The following is a 23303-nucleotide window of genomic DNA, read 5'->3' on the forward strand; positions in this document are numbered from 1 at the left end:
ACAAAGATTAAATGCCTCCCAAATGCTGACCCCAATAACTGTGTGCTTTTTCCTTAAGCTGGTAAACTGAGGCCATTCTGCAGGAGTCTTCCAGGCTGGTGCAGAGTTTCACTCACTGCTTATAGGAGAACCCGCCTGGAGTTTTGGCTCGGGCAGCACTGCCAATCCACTGCCTCAGCATCCACCATTTTGTCCTAGGAATAGCTCAATGTTACACGCTGCCACAAGGCAGCACACTGCACACCACGGTCTCCTCCAGAATCTCAAGGTCTGTGCAGCAGCATCTGCCATACTGCCTCAAAGGGCTCAGCACGTCCCTCCTCACTGTCCATCCGATGAGCGGTTCTTTCCCAGGGACAACAAGCTCTGTTCACAGCCAAAACAGCTGAAGTCTGCTCAGTGGCAGCAGGGAGGCCCCAGCAGCCCCACCGGGGAGCAGACTGTGCAGCAGGTGAGGGATGCGGGCTGGCAAGCAGGGTACCAGCCCATTAGCATCCTTGGGGTGCTGCTGCCCACCAGTGAAACATGCACCCACACAGCAGTGCCACCTCTGTGCTACACAAAGACCAACAACATAGTCATGCTGGTTCTGCTGCCATAGCAGCACATTCCCTTTTGATAGCGTGTTCTGCTGCCACAAACTTGGAACTGGCCAAGTGAAACATTAAAAAGCTGGTAAACTACAGAAAAGAACAAACTGGGAGCAAAGTCTGCAGCACAATTACTTGACTGTCTGGGGTGATGAACGCCATAATTCCACGAGATTTTGGCAGGAGGTGGGAGATTTTGCAGTTTTGTAACTCAAAAATATAATTAAGAATAAAAGCCTACCAAGGAACAAGTCTCCATACCTCCATACCCACAGGTCCAGGTGGTGGAAAACGTGAAAGAAATACCCTATACCAGGAGGAAGGTAGTGCTGCAAAAAGCAAACAAAAAGAGCATTCATATGAGCTGCTATGCTATCTGGTAGTTCTTAGAAACACGGCAGAGGTGACTTGCCACACCGATTTCACCACTGACACCAGCAGTAATTCCATCTGAAAAACAATCTTTGCTTTTCTGAAGGATTTTCTAAGAAATCCATTATTTATTTATTTTCCCTCCTTTAGCAAACCATGACTCATTACTCTATACAGAACAAACTGCCACCACATACAGAAGCTTAAGTGCCAGAAAATGCTCCACTAGCTCACAGCGAGTGTTTCAAGTGGGAGCTTCAAAACAGCCTCCAGAACCACACTCGTGTTCAAAGGAGGTGCTAGAGAACACGGCTGTGTGAAATTTGGCAATACAGCTTCACTGGCAAGAACAGGGAGGTTAGTTTTGGCTCACAGCAGATCCTCCACCCTGTATTTTGCTTTGAACACTTTTAACGAAAAAACTCAAACTGAGATTCAACTGCAACCATCAGTTTTTATCTGAGGCTGGTCAAAAGCAAAAAAAAAAGTGTGATTTCTGTGCTTACAGCAGGGCAGGAGGAGTTTATCTTCCATAGAGGATACTCTGTATTTTGAGTTCTCTTTGGAAGAGAAAGCAGCCAGGAGGCCCATCATTCTCTCACACATATGCAGTGCATGTAAGCAGGCACAGCATCGCCATGGTAGGGGATGGGGTGAATGGGGATGTGTATCATCCAACTTGCAGTACTGGGCAGCAGACAAGCCTGTCCACTTTAGTATTTCCAGTGGAGCAGTCAGTCACTCCTCCCACCTATTTGCAGCAGCAAAGTGAGAAAATGCTGCTCTTCAGCTCAAATAGATGTTTACTTCATTCAGAGAATCTAAAAATGCCTCTAGAGGAGCTATAATGCCCAAATCATTAAAGCTTTGCCTCTTTACCATGATGTATTTTGGAAAATCTCAAGCCTCAGAACACAATGAGCAGAAGAAGGAGGTAAATCATAGGGTGCTTCTTACTCTGACGTGTGGTAGGAGGAAGGAGAAAACTGGATTTATGATGGCAAGGGGAACACAGCTGCCCCTGGACCAGGCAAGCCAGTTGGGTGCCTGCACTTCCAGCATCCCCAAGCACATGAAAGGCAAGAGGTGGTTACCGGCCACTATGATTTTTTCCACCCAGAAGACCATTTATGATGAAGGAAAGGTTCCTTGCTTCCAAATAAATAATTTCTTTAAAAAGCTGACTAATCTAAGGACAGCTTGCTAACACGGACCACACAGAACACTCACATTTATTTCAGGTTTTCTGTTCCCTGTAAAATCAGGGAGCATGCACTTAGCTTTCCTCTTCCACAGACTACACTGAAAATGTCAGAAAACAGGACAAGCCAGCTTATAAATAATTGCAAGGCCCCTCCTGGAAAAGGTTGAGAGGGAGGTGGGATGAAAGCTCTGAGCCAGGAAAGCTGGGACTGCCAAGGAGCAGAACAGAATAAGGGCAAGGACGGTGTGTGATACCGAGCTCCATCTGTATGCAGAAATAAAAGGCATTGAGGAAAATATCAGCACGGGTTATGGCAGGCGTTCCCAGGTGTGGGGAAATCCTCAGGGGAAGGGCACCATCAACAGAAAATACAGTAGACCTTATAAGAGACAGCTGACGTGGCAGATCCTACAAAAGCTTGTCTGCAGTATCAGAACATCTTTTGTTCTCTAGCCCCATTCTTTCACCTGGCAGCTCACGGATGAAAAGACCTGAGAGATGTTCCTGTCACCAGAGGCTTTTCCTCAAAAGGCTCCTAAAAGGAGGAGGGCCAGGGTAATGCAAGCTCTGCTACAGAGGACACATGGCAGAGGAAGCTTTACCCCTCTAATAACAACTTGCCTACATCTCAGGAAATTCTCCTTAACCCTGTCTCCTCACTGCCTGCAGTGTGATAACAAAGCCAACATTGTCCATCATGTCTCAATTTGAAGCGACTCATTTATTCTCAGGAGCACTGTGTACATTTTTTTTCAGCCTGGCAACGTAAGAAAACAAGGTTTATGTGATCATATTGCCTGTCATATGCCTTAACTGTTTGTCCCTTCCTATTAACTTTTGAATCATGTCGGACTGGAGATAGAGCTCAGAGGGAAATTGAGTTTCTCTTAAAGAAATGCAGTTTCTCTAAGATTGGTGAAGCTTCCTTGCATTGGGTAGGGCAGGGACCTGGTTCATGTCTCTGGGGGAAGGCCAAGAGCAGAGGCAGCCACTGTCCCCACTGTGGGCCCAGCCCAGCCCACCTGCGCACACTGCTGCCTGCATGGCCCCTGCTGTGCCACAGGGACAGGGAGAGGTGAGTTCTGCATGGGTTTGGCTGTGCTGAAGCACAACTTCATAGCAAGTTTGACCGCACGCATCGCAAAACTTGGGTCTTTTTCTGCCAAAATGCCTGTAACTTCATGATGCATCATCAGGGACAAATGCCAGTATTTCTCAATTACTCCCTGAACCCAACACATAGTGACACACAAAACAGTATGCAACAGTACATTTGTCTTTAGAACTTCTCCCCTTTTATCTGCGGATGGCAAGTGAAAGAAAAGTCACTGCAAAGTCCTTCATCTCCTACTGCCACCACTTTCTATGGCTGCACAATCAACGTGGGGCTCCTTGAAACGAGCAGAACATGTGATGAAGCACATGTAGACTGGAAGCAGCGCTCCTGTAAGGCTGTGAGCTTGGCTCTCTACTGAGTTTGTGACACTGGCAAAAAGCAGCTCCCTGCCCCAGGCAGGCTCTGCAGGGCATCTTCCTGCACTTACTGGCCAAACTATTGATTTTTAAGGAAAAGAGAAGGAACAAAATGTGTCCCCTCCTCCTGTAGCGCCACATGATAAATTTCACTGCCCTTCTCCTAGCAGCTTCTAGCGACAGTGCAGTGTTTGTCTGAATTTTTAACAGATGTTTCTAAGTACTCTTGACCACTGCTCTCTCCTGAGGATTTCAGCAGTGGGAGAGCTCTAGATAGTAATGCAAACAAAGCTGTAAGAGGCTCTCGGGGATAATCTGTAGATACTGCATCTAGCATGGGTGTGGATATGGGTCCAAGCCTTATGAAACTTTGTAAATATCCTCCGAAGACCAGCAGGCTGGACTGACCCTGCCTGCAGATGTTTTTGAGCTTACCAGCACCACAGTGAACAGCAAGACATCTTATAGAGTGCTGCAATGCTCCTGAAACGGCTGAGAGTAGAATTTAAACCAAAAGTTATAAAAGCAGGAATAGAGCGGAGCAGAACAGAATAATGCAAGGGATGATGTGTGGTGGTGTAGCCACATTTCCAACAGAATATCATCGCAGGTATTCGCTGCAGCAGGGCTCAGGCTGGGCTCAGCAGGATCTCCCAGATGCCGGGTAGCCCTGGGGAGCGAGCACACTGGATGCAACTGACAGGTGTGAAGGTACTCATGCAGTCAGAACATGAATTGTTTGGAACAAATCTCTGCTTTCATTTTAGAAGAGAATGGTTATCTCTTACTGATGCCTGGGAAGAAGGCAGTGACATCTGCCTGAGTTTGCACTCAGCCTCAGCACAACACAAGTGGCTGCTTCCACTTTTTATAGCCACAAGTTTACACATCAAAATGTGACCATGACTGCTTAAGACCAAAATGAAATCTATTAACTATTGTTGGCTGAAGCTGGTTTTCTAAAGGGTTGACCTATTGGCTGCAGAATGCAAGCAGGCACTGTGGTTGTGCCAGCCCTGGGGCTGGATGCATCCCACAGCCCAGCACGGTGCTCCCCACCACCGGGAAGCAGCCCCCACATCTGCACCTGTGTCCTGCTGGGCAGGGGAGGCTGCCTGTGAGGGCATGGCTTTGTTCAGCCCATGCAGCACTGTGACAGCTGTGTCAGTCACAACTGCACCACAACCCATCCCCCAACCCTATAAAAAACATAAAAAGCCCAAACTCAGACACATATCCCCATAAATAGAGCAGCATCACTCCCAACACCCATCACAGAGCAGGGCATAAGTGCTTTCTGTAGCCTTCTAGACCAGAATTTTCTGAACCCTTGTGTAAGACCATTTAATTTGGTTTCAAAATTCCTCATACTGAAAAACACTTGTTATACACTGGCCCCGACTGCTGCACACAGCGATAGTTTGGTAGTGACAACCCACAAGATATACTTAGCTTCACAAACTCATCATCAATGGATTTTGAAAGCTCTGTAGCCAACAGACTGGAAACCACATGCAATACAAACACATAATAGAACTTTTAATGTGCAAAGAGACTAAACAAAAAGATCCTTGACCTTCTTGCTTTCCCTTGCATACCATTATCCCCAGTGAGACAGCAAATGGAATGACGTTGAGAGCAACAGCTACCACGAAGCAACTTTGGATGCCAATTTCTACAGTAGTTAAGCAGTTAATGGCGTTAATCAGAATGATAACTTATTAAATTCTACGTTTATGCAAATAACATTTGGGCAAATCACTGAGACATGAGCAGAAGAGCTCACCAGGAAAAGGTCCCAACGTCTTTTAAATTTGATGGATTTTCTTTTAATAACATGTAAAATAATAGCAAAGGTCTGTGTCCCTGATTGCTGGTACATCTGACAGACCACACTTAAATAATAAGCTGTAGCCACAAATTAATCTCCAACATCCCGAACAGATTAATGAAGAAATTGTTTAATTCTTAACCTTTACGAAGCAGGGATTAATCTCTACAGCTAAATCCAATCTCTGTCTTTATCCTTTTAACAAGAAGTTGGCATTTCTTACAGAGCTCCTAAAACAAGCAACGTTTATTGAACAAAGAGAATGGCAGGTATCGCTCACTCTCCCCATGCTACAGTAGCTACAGTGTGTATTTGGTACAGGAATACAAAGTTGTGCAACAGTTTAAGGCACGAAACCCCAGAAAAACACCCAACTACCAAAGGTATCTACATACTTGGCTTTCTCCTTTGTTGGTGTTTTCTATAGAAATAAATTCTGCACAGAATTTTACCCATTCATTAAATTCATTCCACATCTTTGGGCAAATGAGGTGGGAAAGTGCCTACCAACTATGCTGCCCATACAGCTTGCTGCAGGATGTTGTGCAAAATGAGCATTCCACCAATGGAAACTGAACCTGTATTTTGGAAATCAATAATACTGCTGATACACAAGCCCTAACTATTGGTTTATCGATGTGTATGTAAATACTCATGTAGCTGGATACATTCACTTTGTTTGGACAAAGCCTGCAACACAGAATGTTAAAACATCTCTGGAAAAAATAATTGGCCTTTTTTCTCCCCTTTGGGTACAAATTTCTGTTTATAAATGAACGTGCAGGTTTCCTGTTGCTGCACGAAGACTTCATTTCAAAATACTGTCATTGACTAATTCTACATTAAATTAAAACCGGATGTTTTACATCGTGAACGCGTTTTTTTCATTAATCATTTTACAGCACGTATCTTCTTCACCTTAATGGGATTCCTGAGTATGAAGAGACGAAGGGGCTGAGTTGTTTTTGGAAATAATAATAATAATAATAATAATTTGAAGTTTTACAGCAACTCTCTTTATGGAGTCAACTTATGCAAGCACCGAAGCCTTTCCAGAGAAAACAGGATTCTCCCCACCTCCCTCTGGCTTTTCTCCCTACTGAATGCCATGGCCTTCACTCAACCAAAGGAAATGAAAGACAGACTGAGACAACAATGTCACGTGGGTGAAGGTCAGATTGATTTTCAGCTGTGTGGTGCTGTTCTATCACCCTCAGGACAAAAGTTAAGCCCTTCATTTTTTTTCATGTCTGCTTTAACGGAGCAACTTATTTTTTCCTGAAATGCTGGTTGAGCTCCACACCACCAGAACTATCAGGGATAGCCTAATTTAAAACATTTGTGGATAACATCTTCCTTGGAATAAAACGCAGAGCAGCCCACACACTGCAGCATTCCATCCTTGAGTTTCCCCTGTCCCCGGTGCACGCAGAGCAGCTCCTTCAAGCAGCTGAGGGCTCTGCAGTGACATTGCTGACAGCAGAAGATGGCTCGGGTGCAGCTGCCGGCAGCACCACAGTGCTCCCAGTCACCAGAGAGGAGCGTTTGCATCCTCAGAAGGGCAAGTTCACAAATTGTTTTTCCTCCCCATCCTCCTGCCCCTCGCCGAGCTCCCTGGAGGCAAAGTGCCTGCCTGTCACTCGCTGATGTGGACACAGCCAGCGAGTGGCTGCAGGAGCAGGCAGCACTGCAGGCACAGGCACAGCCTCCTAAAGATGGCAGCTTATCCCTATACAGCAAGGGACACCCAGCAGCTGCACTGCACACTGCTGAACTATCTCGTAGGCTACAGTTCTTACCTGGAAGAGCTCTTGCAACACAGAGCATGGCAAGTGTGTGATGGGATGGAATGGCACCAGATGCTGCTATAAGCCCAATGCAAAATGGTCAGAGTCCAGGAAGGAGTCCAGTGAGGAGAGTGAAGAAACAGCTTGAGAGGAGGGACTGCAGGGAGACAGCACAGGCAGTGGGCACAGCAGTGCCTGAGGAGACCCACAGCAGCAGTCCTTCAGTGAGCTGCTTCATTGTTGTTAAACTGTCCTAAGGATGAGCTGGTTCTTGGCTTTAGCCTGGCTGGCTGCAAAGGCTGACTGATGCAGATTGAATGCTGAGTTCAGATCTGGTTAGATGATGCTTGGAGTCCTATAAATCACCTGCATCCTCTTTTTGCTAGGAGAACATGAAAGCAGGTATATTTCCATAGACAGCAAGGTCATAGGAGGAATTTATTCTACTTCTGTCTGTCTCTCCAAGTTTTCTAATGAATAATTAGTAGATGTAGATTTCTAAAATGACCATTTAATATAAATTATATCAAATCTCATTTATTTTAGGATGTATCATTAAGTACAAAGTCTGCACAAGTGAACTGAGTTCACTGTAGAGGAAATGACTGGGAATTACGTTCAAAAATCTATTCAAATGTTTAATGTAGGAGATTCCCTGGAGAGAAGAAAAGTGATGGGCCTCTTCAGCCTTTCCTTATGTCCTCCTCAGCAAGGCTACAGTAATAGAGCAGCAATGTAAGGATGAGCCAGAAAGTCTTTCACCATTATGCTGAGAAAGGTTTTTTGAGGAAGCCTAAAGAAGAGATGGATCCACATGCTAAAATCTGGCACAAGGATGAGGAAGCTCATCCCAGGTTATTGGTGTTGATAACAAAATCCACCTGGAGCCCTTGGCTACAGTACTGGTGTCACAAATGTTACTGGGCAGACTGGGGACACTGCATTCACAAGCCAGTTTGCTAAAGAGAGATGGCACAGAATCTCCCCCAAGCCCTGACCTCCCATCTCTCTCATGATGATAGAAGGCTTCTGCAGCATCAGAGGGTGCCCTTTGTGGGAGCCGCACAGACTAACAATGAATCCTGTTTGTCAGTGACATTGGTTCTCAGAGACAACACAAACCTCGTATCAATAAGAAGTAAGGGAAGGAAGGAGGGAATGCCCCTTCTAGGAAAAGGCAGAACTAAAGCCAGAATAGGATTTCTTAATTCCATGACAATAAAAATAAGACTGATACTTCCTTCTATCAGAAAAGAGACACCAGTCTAAAATGGTTTAAGATTATCAAGTACTCAAGTGCTGAAGGAAGTATCTAACATGAACAAACCTGATGCCTTGAAAACTCCATTTTTTCATTAGCTAAGGCAATAAAAGCTGGTCACATTAAGCAAGAAGTTTGATTAGCATTAACTATATCTTATACATACTACATTCAAATTTCTACTGATTATCCTTTCAGCAATTCTGAATGAAGATTATGAAATCTACTTTTACAAGCGAACTCATCATTAAAAAAAAAACTATTAAAATTACATAAACAAAACAGCATTCAGGAGGCATTTGCTCATTGCCAAAGTTTGAAGGAAGTCAGAAGCTGCTTAGACCTCTGGTGGAGGTCTTCTGATGTGCAAACCCAGCTTGGAGAGCAACAGCTTCTCCAGCAGGTGCAGGGAAAATATTTCCCTTATTCAATTTATCAGATTGGTTCAGTCCAACAAGGAGTTCGTTCAGAATGGAGAAACTATTTGGCAGATGATCGCTAATTTGCTCCTTGCCAGCCCACACTAAAGAAAGGAGTGAGACCTCTATGGAGGATGCAGACACCCGGGCGAGGGGAGCCACGTACCTCGGCGGATCCATCCTGCTCACACAGCTGCCAGGTGGCACGAGGCACGTGGCACGGCCCTCCCTCAGGTCAGCACCAAAGGCCGGCTGAGCCCTGGGCTCCCCGACCCCAGGGCCATGCAGGGATGCTCCAGCGTGCGCTCCCAAAGCCAGACGGCTGAAGAGGACCAACCCATGCTGGCACGCTTCCCTAAAGCCAGCCGGCACTGGGGGGTGGAGGCTGCTTTCTGGCTTCCCCAAGCCTGGAGCACAGTTAATAACATGCCAGCTGTATCAGCAGACAAGCCAAGTTTAATGAGGCTACAACAAAAGCATTCAAATATGCACTACAGAACTTCTGCAGGGATTTTTTTTTTTCCTAGAGCTTGTTTTTTTTTTTTTTTTTAAAAAAGGAGATAGAAATTCCTGACAGTGTTTGTACACACACTCCCTTTTTTTTGTTGTTGTTTTTTAAATTATATTCCTTAAATTCAAATAAATCAGCATTAGAAATACTCTTTTCTATTCCATTACTTCCAACTGCAAAATTACATTCTGTGAGGACTGCTTGCAGTGCTCTGCTGCTTGCTTGTTTGATAACAAACACTGAAGTCTTTCTTGCTTTTTCTCTAAAGGCCAGCCATCGCATCTCCACCTGCCTGGTCTCTGCATCAGGACAAGTGCTGTCCCTTTCCTGCTGGGGGTCCAGGACAAACGGACAAACATGGCTGTGTCATAGAACAGGCAGTGATGGAGGTGCTGCTCCCTCTCACTGCCCTACCTGCAGTGCCTTGCCACATGCCACAGGCTCCAACCCTGGGTCAAGGTGAATGAGACCCTGATGAGAAGCCTGCAAACAGACTTGGGACCTCTTCATGGGCTCCTCAAGACCCCCAAACCCCATACCAGTGCTCTCAGCTCTGTGCTCACCCTTCAGGCTTGTGATTGCCCTGTAGCTCCCTTAACTACAGAGATACAAACAGCCCCTGTGGGACAGAGGAACCTACCATGGCTCCAATCTGCCCTTCTGAGGGCTGCAGCATCCCACTCTTCCATGGCTTGGCATATGCAGTCAGGTTGCATAAAATTAAATAGAGGAGAACCCCTCCACATTTTCGTACTGTTCTCAAGTGTGGGAAGCTGCTGGAAGCAGCAGCCCCCTCTTCCACGGGCACAGAAAGCACCTTCCCATACTTGCCCTCTCCCCTCTTCTGCAAAGCCATGTATTATTTGGATTCCATACTGCCAAGAAACAAGCCTGCCATCACTCGCCAGCCTGCACTGTGCTGTGACAAGGCTGCAGACAGCCCCTCAGCATCAGGAACCCAGCTCCAGGCTGCAGTGGGATGGGGTGGACCCCACCATTTCGACGCATCCCTGTGCACACTTTGCAGACTGCTTTCTGAACCAGGAAAGTAGATAAATAAGTAGATAAATAAAATTCAATTAAAGTAGCAAGGATGAAACAGTCTCTTGCTGATACAAGCATACTAACACGTCACCCTCATCTCCTCCCTGGACCATATGTTTAAAAATGACAGGGAGAACATTCTTCCTAGGCAGAAACACATGCTGCTTGAGGAAAGTCATCTTCCTAGTTGAGATATGTCTGCCCGGTCTTCAAGCCCATGGCCATGACCTTCGCAGCGACCGCCGCTACAAGGCTGCAGCAGGGCAGGTGCAGCCCCTGCTGCCCTCCCACGGGGTTCTGGTGATGCGTGGCCCAGCCTCCTGCCATTGCGCTGGCACTGCTCCTATCTGCGAGCGCAGGGCCCGGTGCTGCCTCCCATGCCACCGTCCCCAGAGGCCCAGTATAAAGGTGGCCATGTCGATTGCAGGGGGCGGCGCTGGCAGCCTGGCAGTCTCTTATCTGCCTGCACACTGCCCGGTGCTTGCATGGGGCCTGCTATGGGCCTGTCGCAGTGCCCACCGCAGGGAAGCCTCCGCTGGGCCACTGAGCAAACCCCATGCTGTGTGCATATGGCCAGCAAGCTTTGTTCCAGATTCATGTGCTCCACCAGCACTACAAGCTCTCATATGCAGGCCCGCAAAACCCAGAAGCTAGCCTCAGAGGATCATAGGATGGCTTGGATTGGAAGGGACCTTAAAGACCGCAGGCAGGGTTGTCAGCTACCACATCAGGCTGCCCATCCAGCCCAGCCTTGAACACCTGCAGAGGTGGAGCATCCACAACTTCTCTGGGCAACCTGGGCAAACTCACAGAGCTTCCACACACGGTTCACTTGGTGCTACAGAAAGCCACCTCAGCAGGCCGCCCTGCAATGAAGCACACCACTCGGTGTATGCCGTGAAGCCACCTTGTCTTCCAAGGTCACCATGCACCATTACACTCTGAAGTGCGCCCCTGTGTGCCTTCAGCCCACAGTTCAGCTACAGGACTATGCTCTGCATTCTGCACAACACACATGCATTTCCCAGGTAGCCCAGCCAGTGCATCCCACCCCACCTGCAGCTGCAGGACCCAGCCTTCCAGAGCTCTCAGCACCAGCAGGCACAAGTGCCAACCAGCAGGACAAATGTGGGCCCCAAGAGGGGACGGCTGAGACAAAATGACAGGACCCCAAGATCGCAGCCCCTCAAGGAACCAACAGCATGAAGCCTGCCCTGGTACCCGTTGTCAGAGCCAGGCAGTGAGAGCTGAGGGCTCCAGGGAAAATCCATGTTTTTACAGTTTACTGTATTACGGAGCTTTTCTGGTGCCAATTTTGAAAACACAGCCATGACCTCTGGAAAGAAGGAAACCTGCATTTCAGCACAACAATGTAGAAAAGAACAAAAATAGGAAATGTTATTTTTTTTTTAGGTTGAAACACTAGTCAGGTTAAGAAAAAGGAGCAAAATTCTGGCAAGGACAGGAGCACTCAGACCAAGCCACAACACAGTAATTAGGGCCAGTAGGTCATTAGAGCCACAGCTGTACAAGCTAGGTGTATAATTAAGTTTCCACACTGCTTTTTCACAACTGTATTTCAGTTTCTTTTGAGGAGGATGATCAGTAATTCATCGATTTAAAGATGCAACACCAGCAGCAAAACACCTGAAAATCTATGACTTGCCAATCAGGCGCAACAAAAGATTATAATTTAGGGGAAGGCTAATTTGGGAAATACATGCAAGAAGTCTATCTTTGTCAAGTAGAAGTCAAGTAGTATAAAGTACTGCCTGATTAAAGCATCGCTGAGATGCGGTCACTTCTTGGCAAACTGCTGTGTATGGATTCTGGATGAGCATCCCACATATACAGTTGCATGGCAATTATAATTCTTGCAGCAGGTGAAAGACAAGAAAACGCAAAATTATACACTAGCATGAAATAGTTACAATACCTCATTTCAAATGCAAGCCTAGTGTACAAGTTACAGGGCATTTAACAGGAGCAACTGCAAGACTTTAATTATAAACTAGTTCCTACCGTACAGTAGTTTAGAAAAATCAGCCGCTTCCCAGCTGGCAATATCCATATATAGCTCTGCTGCTGTTTGAAACAGACAACCTGTAAAGTTATCAACAACAGAAGAGGACCTCATGAAATGCTCAGAGACCCCAGCATAACCTACTTCTGTCCAGTTCACTGGTGCACTAATTTGCTTTAAAACGCTCTACATTCAGCTGAGAAACCAAAGGAAAAAGGTTTACACAAGGCTATGCTGACCCAGCAGGAGGAAAAGGGCTGGCATGGGTGGAGGATGCAAAAATAACGCAATAAAAACAGGAGCTAAACCAGACTATCACACGTGGACTCTTGGGGCTTGTAGCCACTTTTCATCAGACAACAAACAACTCAGCTTTGCAGAATGGTTGTATGGTGCATCCACTGAACACCCTCATCTGCAAGTTCACAAGCAAACCTGTACTCTTGTACATGGTGCTATGCTGTGTCATAACATCTACACAGAGTGTGCAAAAACATACAGAAAGGACTGCATGTAATGCAGGTGGCAATGACTGAGTCTTCTTGAGTGAAGCGGACATGGGACAGGAGCAAGTTTTAAATTCATTCTAAAAGCTTAACACATCCAGCATATGCATTGGGTGTTTCTGTCTGTTCTTGAGGGATTTCAATGGTGCTCTCTGTCTCATGTTCAAGGTTAAGGTAGGAAAGCAGGTATACCAGGAACCGGTGAGGACACATGATGTCTGCTCACCATGCGCTGTCCCCGCTGGGGCCCCTCATAGATCCCTCAGAGAGGAGCCACCAGGCTGAATCTGGGGCCAGGAGAATACCTCCACCAGGCTGGCAACACTTATGCTACGAGACATGTCTAGATTTCAGCAGTGTTTTGTCCTCAAAGAAATAAGTCTGAAATGTGTGAAAAGGCAAGGGGGGGGGGGGGGGGGGGGAAATGGCTGTTTGTTACTTTCTTACATGTCAAAGATGCTGTGTTCAAACTGTATTATAACTTCAGCCCACTGTAATGAATTTCTAAGGGATTCCAATGAAATAGATGGTTTATCCTACTCTTTGGAGTGAGCCCCTATAATCCTGCAGCATTCCAGAGCTACAATGCCTTCCTAACTTCAGCATCCCAGAGGAAGTCATTAGTTATGTTGTATTATCAGCCTGGTGATATTATCACTACAAATATTACCTGTATCGATCTGGAGACACGTAGACACGATTGAACACCCTGCTTCAGATTAAGACATGAAACTCTGGCTTGCCCAGAGGTCAGGCACCGCGTTACAACCTCAGATGTGTCAGGCGGGCATTAGAGACAAAAGAAAACAGGGCAACTCAGGACGCAGCTCACGTGGTGGGGAACATCTCTAAACACACCGCGTTTCCTAGCACTCCTCAGATTCTCACCCTGGTGGTGCAAGTCTTTCCAGGTGAACTAAACAAAAACGTGTTTTTTAAATGCTTTGAACGAAAATGCTTGTGGTTGCTGAACAAATCAGTGGGTCTGAACTCAAAAGCTGTTTTTGCTCATGGTAAGATATGTAAATATCAAGCAACATTCCAGATTCTCTTTGTGGAAACATTCTCATTCCAGAATAGATGAATGCAACCTTCCCGTTCACATTAAATAACTTCATGACACTAGATTAAAGCAAAGAGAAAACAGGCATTCTTATTCTGGAACAAGCATTTCCTCACATGGAGATAATCAACACCTACTACGTGTATATGCAGATGATTATATGGTGCATTTATGACAAAATGTCTTTGTAAATCATCCACACATGTGAAGACAGTAAAAGATGATTAAGTTATGCTACCTGCAATCAAAAATTAGCAAAGGAAATACTCACAAATTGTTCTGATAGATTCCAAAACCAGAATTTATATTTCTAAGTCTTGCTAACAGAACACTACACTGAAGGGAAATAAAAAGGGAGGTGTGGAAACATTCACCATGTAGACTCAACCCTCTAAGATTGCTGCATTTTAATGCATGTTGGCTACAGGAAAAACAGTGGTTCCTTCTGACACCCTGTTCCCCTGTTCCAGCTAGCAGCTGGTCGCCCCCTGCCCAGCACCATGCCCAGCTGTATGGTGGGGACACGCAGTACATTGGGTAACAGTGCCCACTCCATGGAAGGATCACCAGTCACTGCACCAACACAACACAGGGCATCTGTTCTTGTCTTTGGAGAGGACCAGCATGGGCTGTGCACCTCACATCCTGGTCTGGAAAGTGAGGATTTTTTTATTCAACAGCATTTTCCTGCCTCTTACCCTGCAGTAAAATCATGAATACTGTTTGCAGAAATCTCAGGGCAATCTAGTGGTTGTCAGCTGGCCAAAAATGGACCCTATGAGACAAAACCTTGCTGGTTTTTGTACTTCCAGACTTGCATCCTGCTCAGTGTTTAACCAGAGCAGGCAGCAAGCAGCCCTGCACAGGTGGGCTGCACTTGGCTCAGGGCAGGGCCGGCTGCAGCCTGCCTGCAGCACACCCTGCCTGTACACCCTGCCTTGCTCTTGCCTTGACTGAGCACAGCTTCCCTTCTGCCCAAAAAGGAGAACAGAACCTGAACAAATTACCGAACAAATTAGGCAGCCAGGGAGGAATATGCACTCATGGGAATGAGAATGGGATAATACTGCACCAGAAGAGAAAGTAACCCTCCTGCCCTGCCAGCTTCACCCTGCCACTGCCAAAGTGGGAACTGGCTAAAAACATCTTAGACAATTGGAGAAAAAAGTTGGCAGCGTACTCGGCTTCAGGAAAGGAAGGATGAGGATTCCATATTTACATACCTATCGACATATTCTGCGCTTACACTCTTAACAGCTTATCTAGTTTTGTATAAAATCTGTGAGGCTTTTTGCTACCCCCATTACTCTCCTCAGCAAGCTCTGCAAAGTGCCCTGTGCCACCAGTGGCTGTGCATGGGGAGCTGTGCATGGCAAGGAGAGGTGGGCAGCCGTTGTTCACTCCACCACTCTGAGCTTGGTCTTACTTTGCAACAAGATCAGGGGAGGCTAATGCTGCCCTCACCTTCAGAACATTCAAAAGGAAATGCAATGCAACCAAGGGAGAAAGGCATATTTTTAAGGGTGGATGGCAAACCTCAAACTACAAACTTCAGTCTCAGAAATTGTCACGTTCTGTAATGGGGTTCAGAGGCCTTTATCTGTGGGGAGTTTTCCACCCTTCTGCCATGTAACATTTTAAAATCTTGCTACATTTGGGGAGACAGAGAAAAATACCCTGTCTGAAAATTTTAATGTTTAAAAAAAAGCAAAACATTTTTGTCTATCATAATTACTTACAGATTCCAATTGGAAAGCTGTTGCTTTTATTTTAATTTTATTAAAGGAGTGAACAAAGGCTACCCTAGGCACCACAATAAAATTACATTAACTGTAAAATTACATTATTAATTCTTTAATCTCACTTGAGGCCTCAAGCTGTTGCTATGTCCAATTACCCAGCTAACCACCTGTCAGAACTGCAAAGCGAGTTTAACATTACCTCCAGGACAGTGGTGTGCCCTGTGTTCAGTCAGGTCTGCCAGCGAATCGAAGTCCTGCTGACAGTTATCGCAGGTGTAAATTGACTCATCCTCCATGTCTTCATCTTCCTCATTTCTCTCTTCCTGGCTCGTCACGCTGTTCCTCTCTTCCAGGGCCCGGCTGTCCTTCACGTCGCTCTCCAGCTCTCCTCCCAGGCCACCTGCCAACAGCAAGGATGCAAACGAAGGCTTAGAGGACTGCAAAACAGGAGCCTGATAAGTGACATCACGCTCATTGACAGACATTTAATTACAGCCACTTTTTGCATTATTGCTGACAACTTCCGTTATATTCATGTGGGTTTTATATCCTGCAGCACAGTCCTTGACCGTACTCTGCTGTTTGGTGCAGACACTCCCAGTCTCCATCAGTGGGTGGACAGTCAGAATCTCTGCCTCTACCATAGGAAGTTGTTGGTGTTTCATCACTTTACCAGACCTCAAAGCTTTAAAAATTGGCAAGATTGCTAATAGAAAAGGTACTGAGTTTGAACTCCCGGTGCTCTCCTTTCCTTGCTGCCACCAAGCCCAATGTCAATGATCTGGGCGATGGGGCTCTGGTCAGTGATGACCCCAAGGCCCATGCCTGCCCCATGGCGTGAGGCATGAGCATTCTAGAAGTCATCGTGAAGGACAGGCTCTTGCTGCAAAGTCCCCACACCTGGAGCTCTGAAGGATCCAGGTACAGCTCCTGAGCACAGCGCAGAGCTAACTCCTGGCGGCCTGGTGCTGCCTGGGCTTCATGCCGCTAACAGGGAGACTCATGGTTCCAAAATTAGATCAGTAGTGAATGATTAAGGACAACCGATGCTGAGAACATGAAACAAGGCTGAGAAATACAATTTATTAAAGATGAAAACTGGTTATCACAAGCAGTGCAGTTCACTACACAGCACTTGCAGGGCTCTGCTACCACTATCCATCCAGAACTCAGATGTTATGCCATCTCCTGTACTGTGCATGACGATGTAAATCAGTCAGTGTAAAATGCTCTGCAGCTTTCCATAGAGCACTCATAACATGACACACCCTTGCAATTGCAATGGAAGTATTAAAAATCAATGCCTGCTTGTGGTCTATCACAGCATCGCTTTTAGCAATTAACTGATCTGCACATTTTCAGGTTCTTTTACTGTTAAATTATACATACCTTTCTACCACAACATTTCCATTAGGGGCTAGATATAATGTTCATGTTAACAAAGCAGACGTGCCACTTACACAGAGGTAATGAATTTAAGGGTTTGTTTATAAAAGTCTCACTCACCACACTCTCCATACTCTAAGTCATGAGCTGCACTGTTTATTCAATAAAATGTTCTCTTTGAACCCCATGCTTTACAGCCTCTTCCTTCAATAAAAGTGATTGTAGTGGAAAAAGACAATTCTGTTCTCCTTATACCACTACCTTGCCAAACAATAAGCTACATTTAAAGCTACGTTAGCTTTCCTTTACTTTACACATAATTTAACATACACATTGAAATAATCCCTTCCGCTTTGTCTATTTACTTGGCACCCCTTTTTACTGTCTCTCATCCCAGACTGGAATCACAAACATTACAGCTCAGTCAATCTTGTTAAAGCCGGTATGTCCAGCAGATCTGATAGTTCATAAATCACAACGTCAGCTCTCTAGCTTTGTAAGACAGAAACCTATAAAATAGTGCAAGTATATAAATCTGATCTGAGAACCGCCACCTGAATCCATGCCTCCTGCTGATGGAGCCTCAGAGAAGCACTTCTGAGCCGATTTAGCTACAGCCTGAAGAAGAAAGATTTTAGGCAACCTCAGAGAGGCTTAGGGGACCTTCACTAATATTTTTAGTAGAAATTTTGTCTTTTGACAGTTAACCTAAAGGCCAGCTGATCTGGTGAGCACACTGTGACAAATTCATCCTTGGTTTCTCTCCAAAACGTCATGACTGCTCTGGGGATAAAGCTGTTCGACTGAGTCCAACAATAACAAATAATTTAACACACTGCTTTAGGAAAAATAAATTGTACAATGTGAGATAAGAAAATAAGATTCCCGACTGCAAAGAAAAATTCCAGAAACATTTTTTAATTCCCTGCTGAACGGGGATCTGATCCTCTAGGCAACTTTTCAAAAGTGTCATTACTTGACATGGCCATAAGTCAATAACACAACAATGAATCTCGCACAAATTACTTTAAAAACACAACGTTGCTTTAGAACGAGCTGTGTTCTGTTTTCAGCACACTGAAAGAACTGTGCACGTTCACCATACCTCCGGGTTGCTGTCCTTGGAATAATACGGCCCTCAGATTCCTCTGCTGAGCCACACGCTTGGTACTTGCCTTGGAGAAACCACTGAGGAAAACCTGGGGCGTTTCTTGCCTTCTGCACTGAGCCTGCAGAGTTCAAACTCCAGGGCAGCAGTGGGGCGGTGCACAGTGCTGGGAGTGGGCAGCAGTGAGGCTGGGACTGAGGGATCCCCAGGCAGAGTGAGCCCAGCTGCTCCACAGTGAGCTCAGCAGCACGGCAGCCGTCAGGGAGTTTGCCTCAGGAGCGAATTCCTGAGGAGTTTTGCAGCATTAAGTCATGGTTTAACCTGCAAGATTGCTTTGGGCGAGTGCAACATGAGCATCCCACCATGATGGGAAGAGAGCACACGTGCCTAGTGATGGTGAGCCCAGCAGGGTGGTGCTGTGGGCTATATCACCATGGCAGGCAGCACACTGCTGGCACTGGGCACTGGGGTTGTTTTGGTTTAGCTGCAAGGGGACGTGCCCTTGTGTCACTGTGCAAAATGGCTTGGGGATGCCCAGAGCCAAGCAGCACCTACAAAAGTCTCCAGAGACCAGTGGTGATGCTACAGAATCAAGCCTAGATACACACGTTTACCAATTTGGCAGATAGCCTTGGAGCTTAGTGAACGTATGCAGCAGTATGTAGCTTCTATCTAGATCACTAAGCAGAGGGCCACTTCTGGGGTGCATCAGCACAAGGGGCATGCAGTCACTGGTTCTGCATGGGAAAGAGGCCTTGCATTTCACATAAGTGTTAGCAGCAATTTTTAAGTGAACCTACCATCTCCAGTAATTGTTTTAACAATTTTTGAGTAAGAGATGAAACCATTGGACAGATCAGCCTTGAAAGTACACCTCAAAAGTTGGGTTTTAGAGGCTTCTTTTTTTTCCTGGAATGCAGTAAAGGGCCTACAGTCTTTACAGGAGGTGACTGCCTTAGGCTATGATCTAAACAGTCTGGCCAACAGTCAAGAACTACTAAAGTTAATGCTAACAACCCTTGCTTTGTGCTATAAAGAAACAAGCTTATTTTCTAGGAAGTTACAATTTCAAAGGAGATGTATTAAGAAATGGGAATACTCCTCCTCACCTGGTGGTCCAAGGAATGTGGGAAATTGCCAGAGGTGAGGAATTGATTCCTGAGTGTTGGGCTGAAAGGTTATGGCCAGCAAAAGTAACTCCCGGGCCGTGCTGTTACAGCAACAACATACTTGGAAAGCCAAAGTTTAGAAAACAGACTGCGCATCTCATGCTCATGCCAGGCCCCAATGAAGCTGGAAACAAATTTCCATGCCTTTCCTGCTGGGTCTCTCAGGGCCACATATGGCAGGACCGTGCTGCAGGTGACACGCCGACTGCTAAGACATGGGGTTGTACGGCACTGGGCAACATGTAGGCCTGGATAAGGAAAGAGGATGCAAACCACTGGGCTTATTTTTCATCTGTGGAATCCAATATAGCCAGTACAACTTTTTGTTGCCTTTCTGTGCTCATGCCAGTAGATTTTCCATTCTTTATTTCTTTAGAAACCCAAGGACTTCTGAAAGCTAGGACATTTTTAATTCTAGCATTGTTCTTTTGAGCACATTATCTAGCATGGGGTCAAGTCTGGCTCTGAGCACCTCCAATGACTGGGCTCCATGGCAAGCAGTTTCCTCACAGCAAAAGAGGCTGCAGGACAGCACTGCAGCCACAGCACGTTACCCCCTAGCCATGGCATGGGCACAGGCATTTCCAGCCAGAAGGGACCCAATGGAGAGGGTACAGAGGCATCACCTCATTCACTTGTCCTGTTCCAAAGACACAACCACCAAATGTCCCACAAAGGGCCAGGATAGCTCCTTCTCTAGAGGAGATAAAACAGAAGTCCTGAGGAAAGAAACTGCTGGAGGGCCGGCAGGGCAGCAAGCACCTCCTCTGGGCTAGGCGCAGCCAGACGTGGGGAAAGCAAAGGAAATTCCTCCTGTAACTGGGAAGTGAGAACAAAAGAAACAAATAACTTAAGGGAAAAGCCTAATCTAAACGTTCATGTTTCACTCGGTGCCTAATGCCAAGTTAGTGAGGGAGGTTCTCTACTTTCATTAGTTTGTTGGTATTTTAGTGTTCACTCTTGCAGTGTAATACAGCAAAGAGTCCAAACTTTTCTGTTATATGTGGTCTAAGAAGAATGAACAGTGGCAAAAAAAGCCATTAATGCTTCAATATCAAAAATGCAAACAAGCCTCAGCTGGAGACTTCCCATAGGATGAAGGCTTTGAGGGGCAGCCTGGCCTGTGGCTCCTCAGCATTTCAGAAACCAACATTACACAGCTGCCTCTGGAGACCAGGACTGTCTGTATGCCACCTCCCCGTGGGTCACAGCCCATGTGAGATACTGCAGCCACTGCTCCACAACCATAGCAGTGCCAAAACCCAGCTCCATCCAAGAAAGCTGCCCAGTAACATGCCCACACATCCCAGTCCCAGGCCAGGTAGCAGAGGCAGCTCGCCCGCAGCAGCCCAAACTGGCGTGATCCGGCTCGTATTAATGGTGCTAGCCTCCTCAGACTTACAACTTAATAAAATTGATCTCGCTGCAGTGCTGTAATGAAGAACAGTGGGATAAGGCTACCCTTGAACCATGAAAATTGTATATTGTTACCTCCTCAGGCCCTCCTAGGGCTCTGGCCGCTGCCACCCCTCCAAGCTGTCATTTGCCTGACGCTGACAGCAGCCGGCATGGGCAGCAGGGCTGGGCTGCCAGGGCTTTGTGCAAAGGCAAGGGAGGAGCGAGAGCATGGTAGCGGTCCACAAGACCCAGGTGTAGGTTGTACTGAAATATACCACATACACCTTACCATGTTTCATAAAAGCGGTGTTACACCACAGTATGTACTGAAACCTGATTTTCTAAGTAGGTAGACAGACCTCAGCGCCTTTCCCAGCTCCAATAGATCCACTGCCTTGATAAAATACTGCTGGGAGGAACCAGGGAGCACCCCATGGGTTCTGCCCGTGAGGAGCCAAGGCAACGTGCAGACCATCAGGGGGCAGCCCAAGCTATGCCAGCACTGCAAGTAGTGACCGTTCAGCTCTGCCAACACTGCAACAGGCACCCATCCAGCTAAGCCAACGTGGCAGCCCCCAGCACCCAGGGCCCTTGCTCAGCCAAAACCTTTCATGCCGCACTCACTCACATGCACAATCTCACCCCATAATCCCGGTTTTCTTTTCATTTAAAGGCATTCATAATATCCTTTACTCAACATGATAGAGAAACCTTTTATTAAATGCTGCTAATTTTTTTATTGATCAAACTGTGAGTCATTTCATTTTCCATTATAGCAGAAATCTCCTATAGGAGCATTCAGATTAAGTTTCTTTATACCGTCTCTAGTAGCATGTCACTTTTAATCAGTTTTTAGTTTCATTATTGCTTAAAACTTAGAAAACCATTTCTCTGATCTTTATTGCTTTTTTTTTTAGTTCAGTTACTGAAGGGTTATTAAACTTGGAAAACACACCGACATGCATAACGCGCTAAATAAACTCCTCGCTGTCTCTCACCAACTTTAACGTTAGCTTTTTTTTTATATATAATTTTTAGGTTTATTTTCACTGAAAGACTGCTTGTAATTATTACTCCTGTTCTCCCCAAACACTTATGTTACTAAAGTGTGAAATGTCTTCTCACACAAAGACAGTTCTCTGGGAAGTAATTACAAAAATGCATTCAGGGGCAATAATTCTATATTAACTGTCAGCAGCATACATCTTCTGGAAAGGCACTTGTTATGGAGGAATTATTTGTGCAGAATTTGAAGGCACCAAAGGCAAAGGAAAATTGCAGAAACGCATTAAGCTGAAACTCCAGCTCCCTCATCAAGGGTCAGTTTATGTTTAAATCGTTACCGTGCACGCGGCCCCACACCTTCCTGAGAGTCTATTACAGAGACAATTGCAATTCATGCACAAATTGGACACCGTTTTCAGCGTGGAACATTTCACATCCCCTTTTCAATGCAATTTCTGAGCAGCTAATCAGAAGGATGGATCGGAAAATTATGGGCTCCTATTAACCTTTCACCGACGACACTAAAAATACTTGCTAATGATTTACGGATAGTAACAAAAGTAGTAGCCTCAAACTGACCAGGCACATTAAAAAGATATCTGCGTCTGTAACAGAGGCAGGGAAAGATTTAATGAATATTTTATAGTAACTTTTAGCCTGTGGGCTAATCCTTAGAAAGGCAAAATAACTCAGTGAAATTAAAAATAAATAATAAAAAAGTGAAAGCCAGCAATCACGATTAGGCACCACATCATTTTAAAAGCGTTAAAAAGTAATCAGAGAAGGAAATCACAAGAATAACAGCGAACAGTACAATTTACTCCTAATCATACCTGCAGGCAGTGCTTCAGCATCGCTACTGCTTTTACTGGAATGATTTAGATGTCACAATGCTACGCGACAGACGCATTTGTACACCGAAAAGCGGACAACTAGCGAAGTTATTATTATTTATTTGCATGTGAGTAGCAGTGGGATTGTACTTTATAGTGTTAACAGCACAGAGTGTTTATCAGCTCTTCAGTGTTTGGCAACCAGTTTAACATTATAAATGTGGGATGTAAATACTTCCCTGCCACAAAATGCATTGTAAGTGAATTTTAAAGCATGCAACTGCAGGAAGAGCCGAGCCGCCCAGGCTGTGCCAAATGTTTAATTACTGAAATAGCATCCGACTCCGGGACGCTCCCGCCTTATTGATCCCAGTCCCTTCGTGCAGCTGTGCACAGGCTCTCCACACGCTTTGGGGAGTCATTTCCTCCAGGTGCCTTGCAGAGGTATTATAGCAAAGACTGAGGGTCCTGCCAGGGGAATCTGCCCCCCCACCGCACACTGATCCTGCTCCATCTGCTCAGAGTTTCCCCTTCACGTCCTGCCGCACTGCAGACAGCAGCACCCACCCGGCACCTCT

General features: G+C 45.9%; 1 protein-coding gene across 2 annotated transcripts in view; it reads right to left on the reverse strand.

Moving 5' to 3' along the window:
• Positions 1 to 23303, reverse strand: part of ZNF423 (zinc finger protein 423) — a 193673-nt gene that overhangs the window by 128453 nt on the left and 41917 nt on the right. Inside the window, exons 3-4 of one of the 2 annotated variants that reach the window (XM_072346064.1) lie at positions 16026 to 16226; positions 12515 to 12595 (exon numbers count right to left, since the gene is read on the reverse strand). In XM_072346064.1, coding sequence (XP_072202165.1) covers positions 12515 to 12595; positions 16026 to 16226 — 282 coding nt within the window. The remainder of the gene's footprint in view (positions 1 to 12514; positions 12596 to 16025; positions 16227 to 23303) is intronic. The other variant, XM_072346066.1, reaches the window with a different exon arrangement.

This window comes from Excalfactoria chinensis, chromosome 11 (assembly GCF_039878825.1).
Source record: "Excalfactoria chinensis isolate bCotChi1 chromosome 11, bCotChi1.hap2, whole genome shotgun sequence".
Classification (NCBI taxonomy): Eukaryota; Metazoa; Chordata; class Aves; order Galliformes; family Phasianidae; genus Excalfactoria; species Excalfactoria chinensis.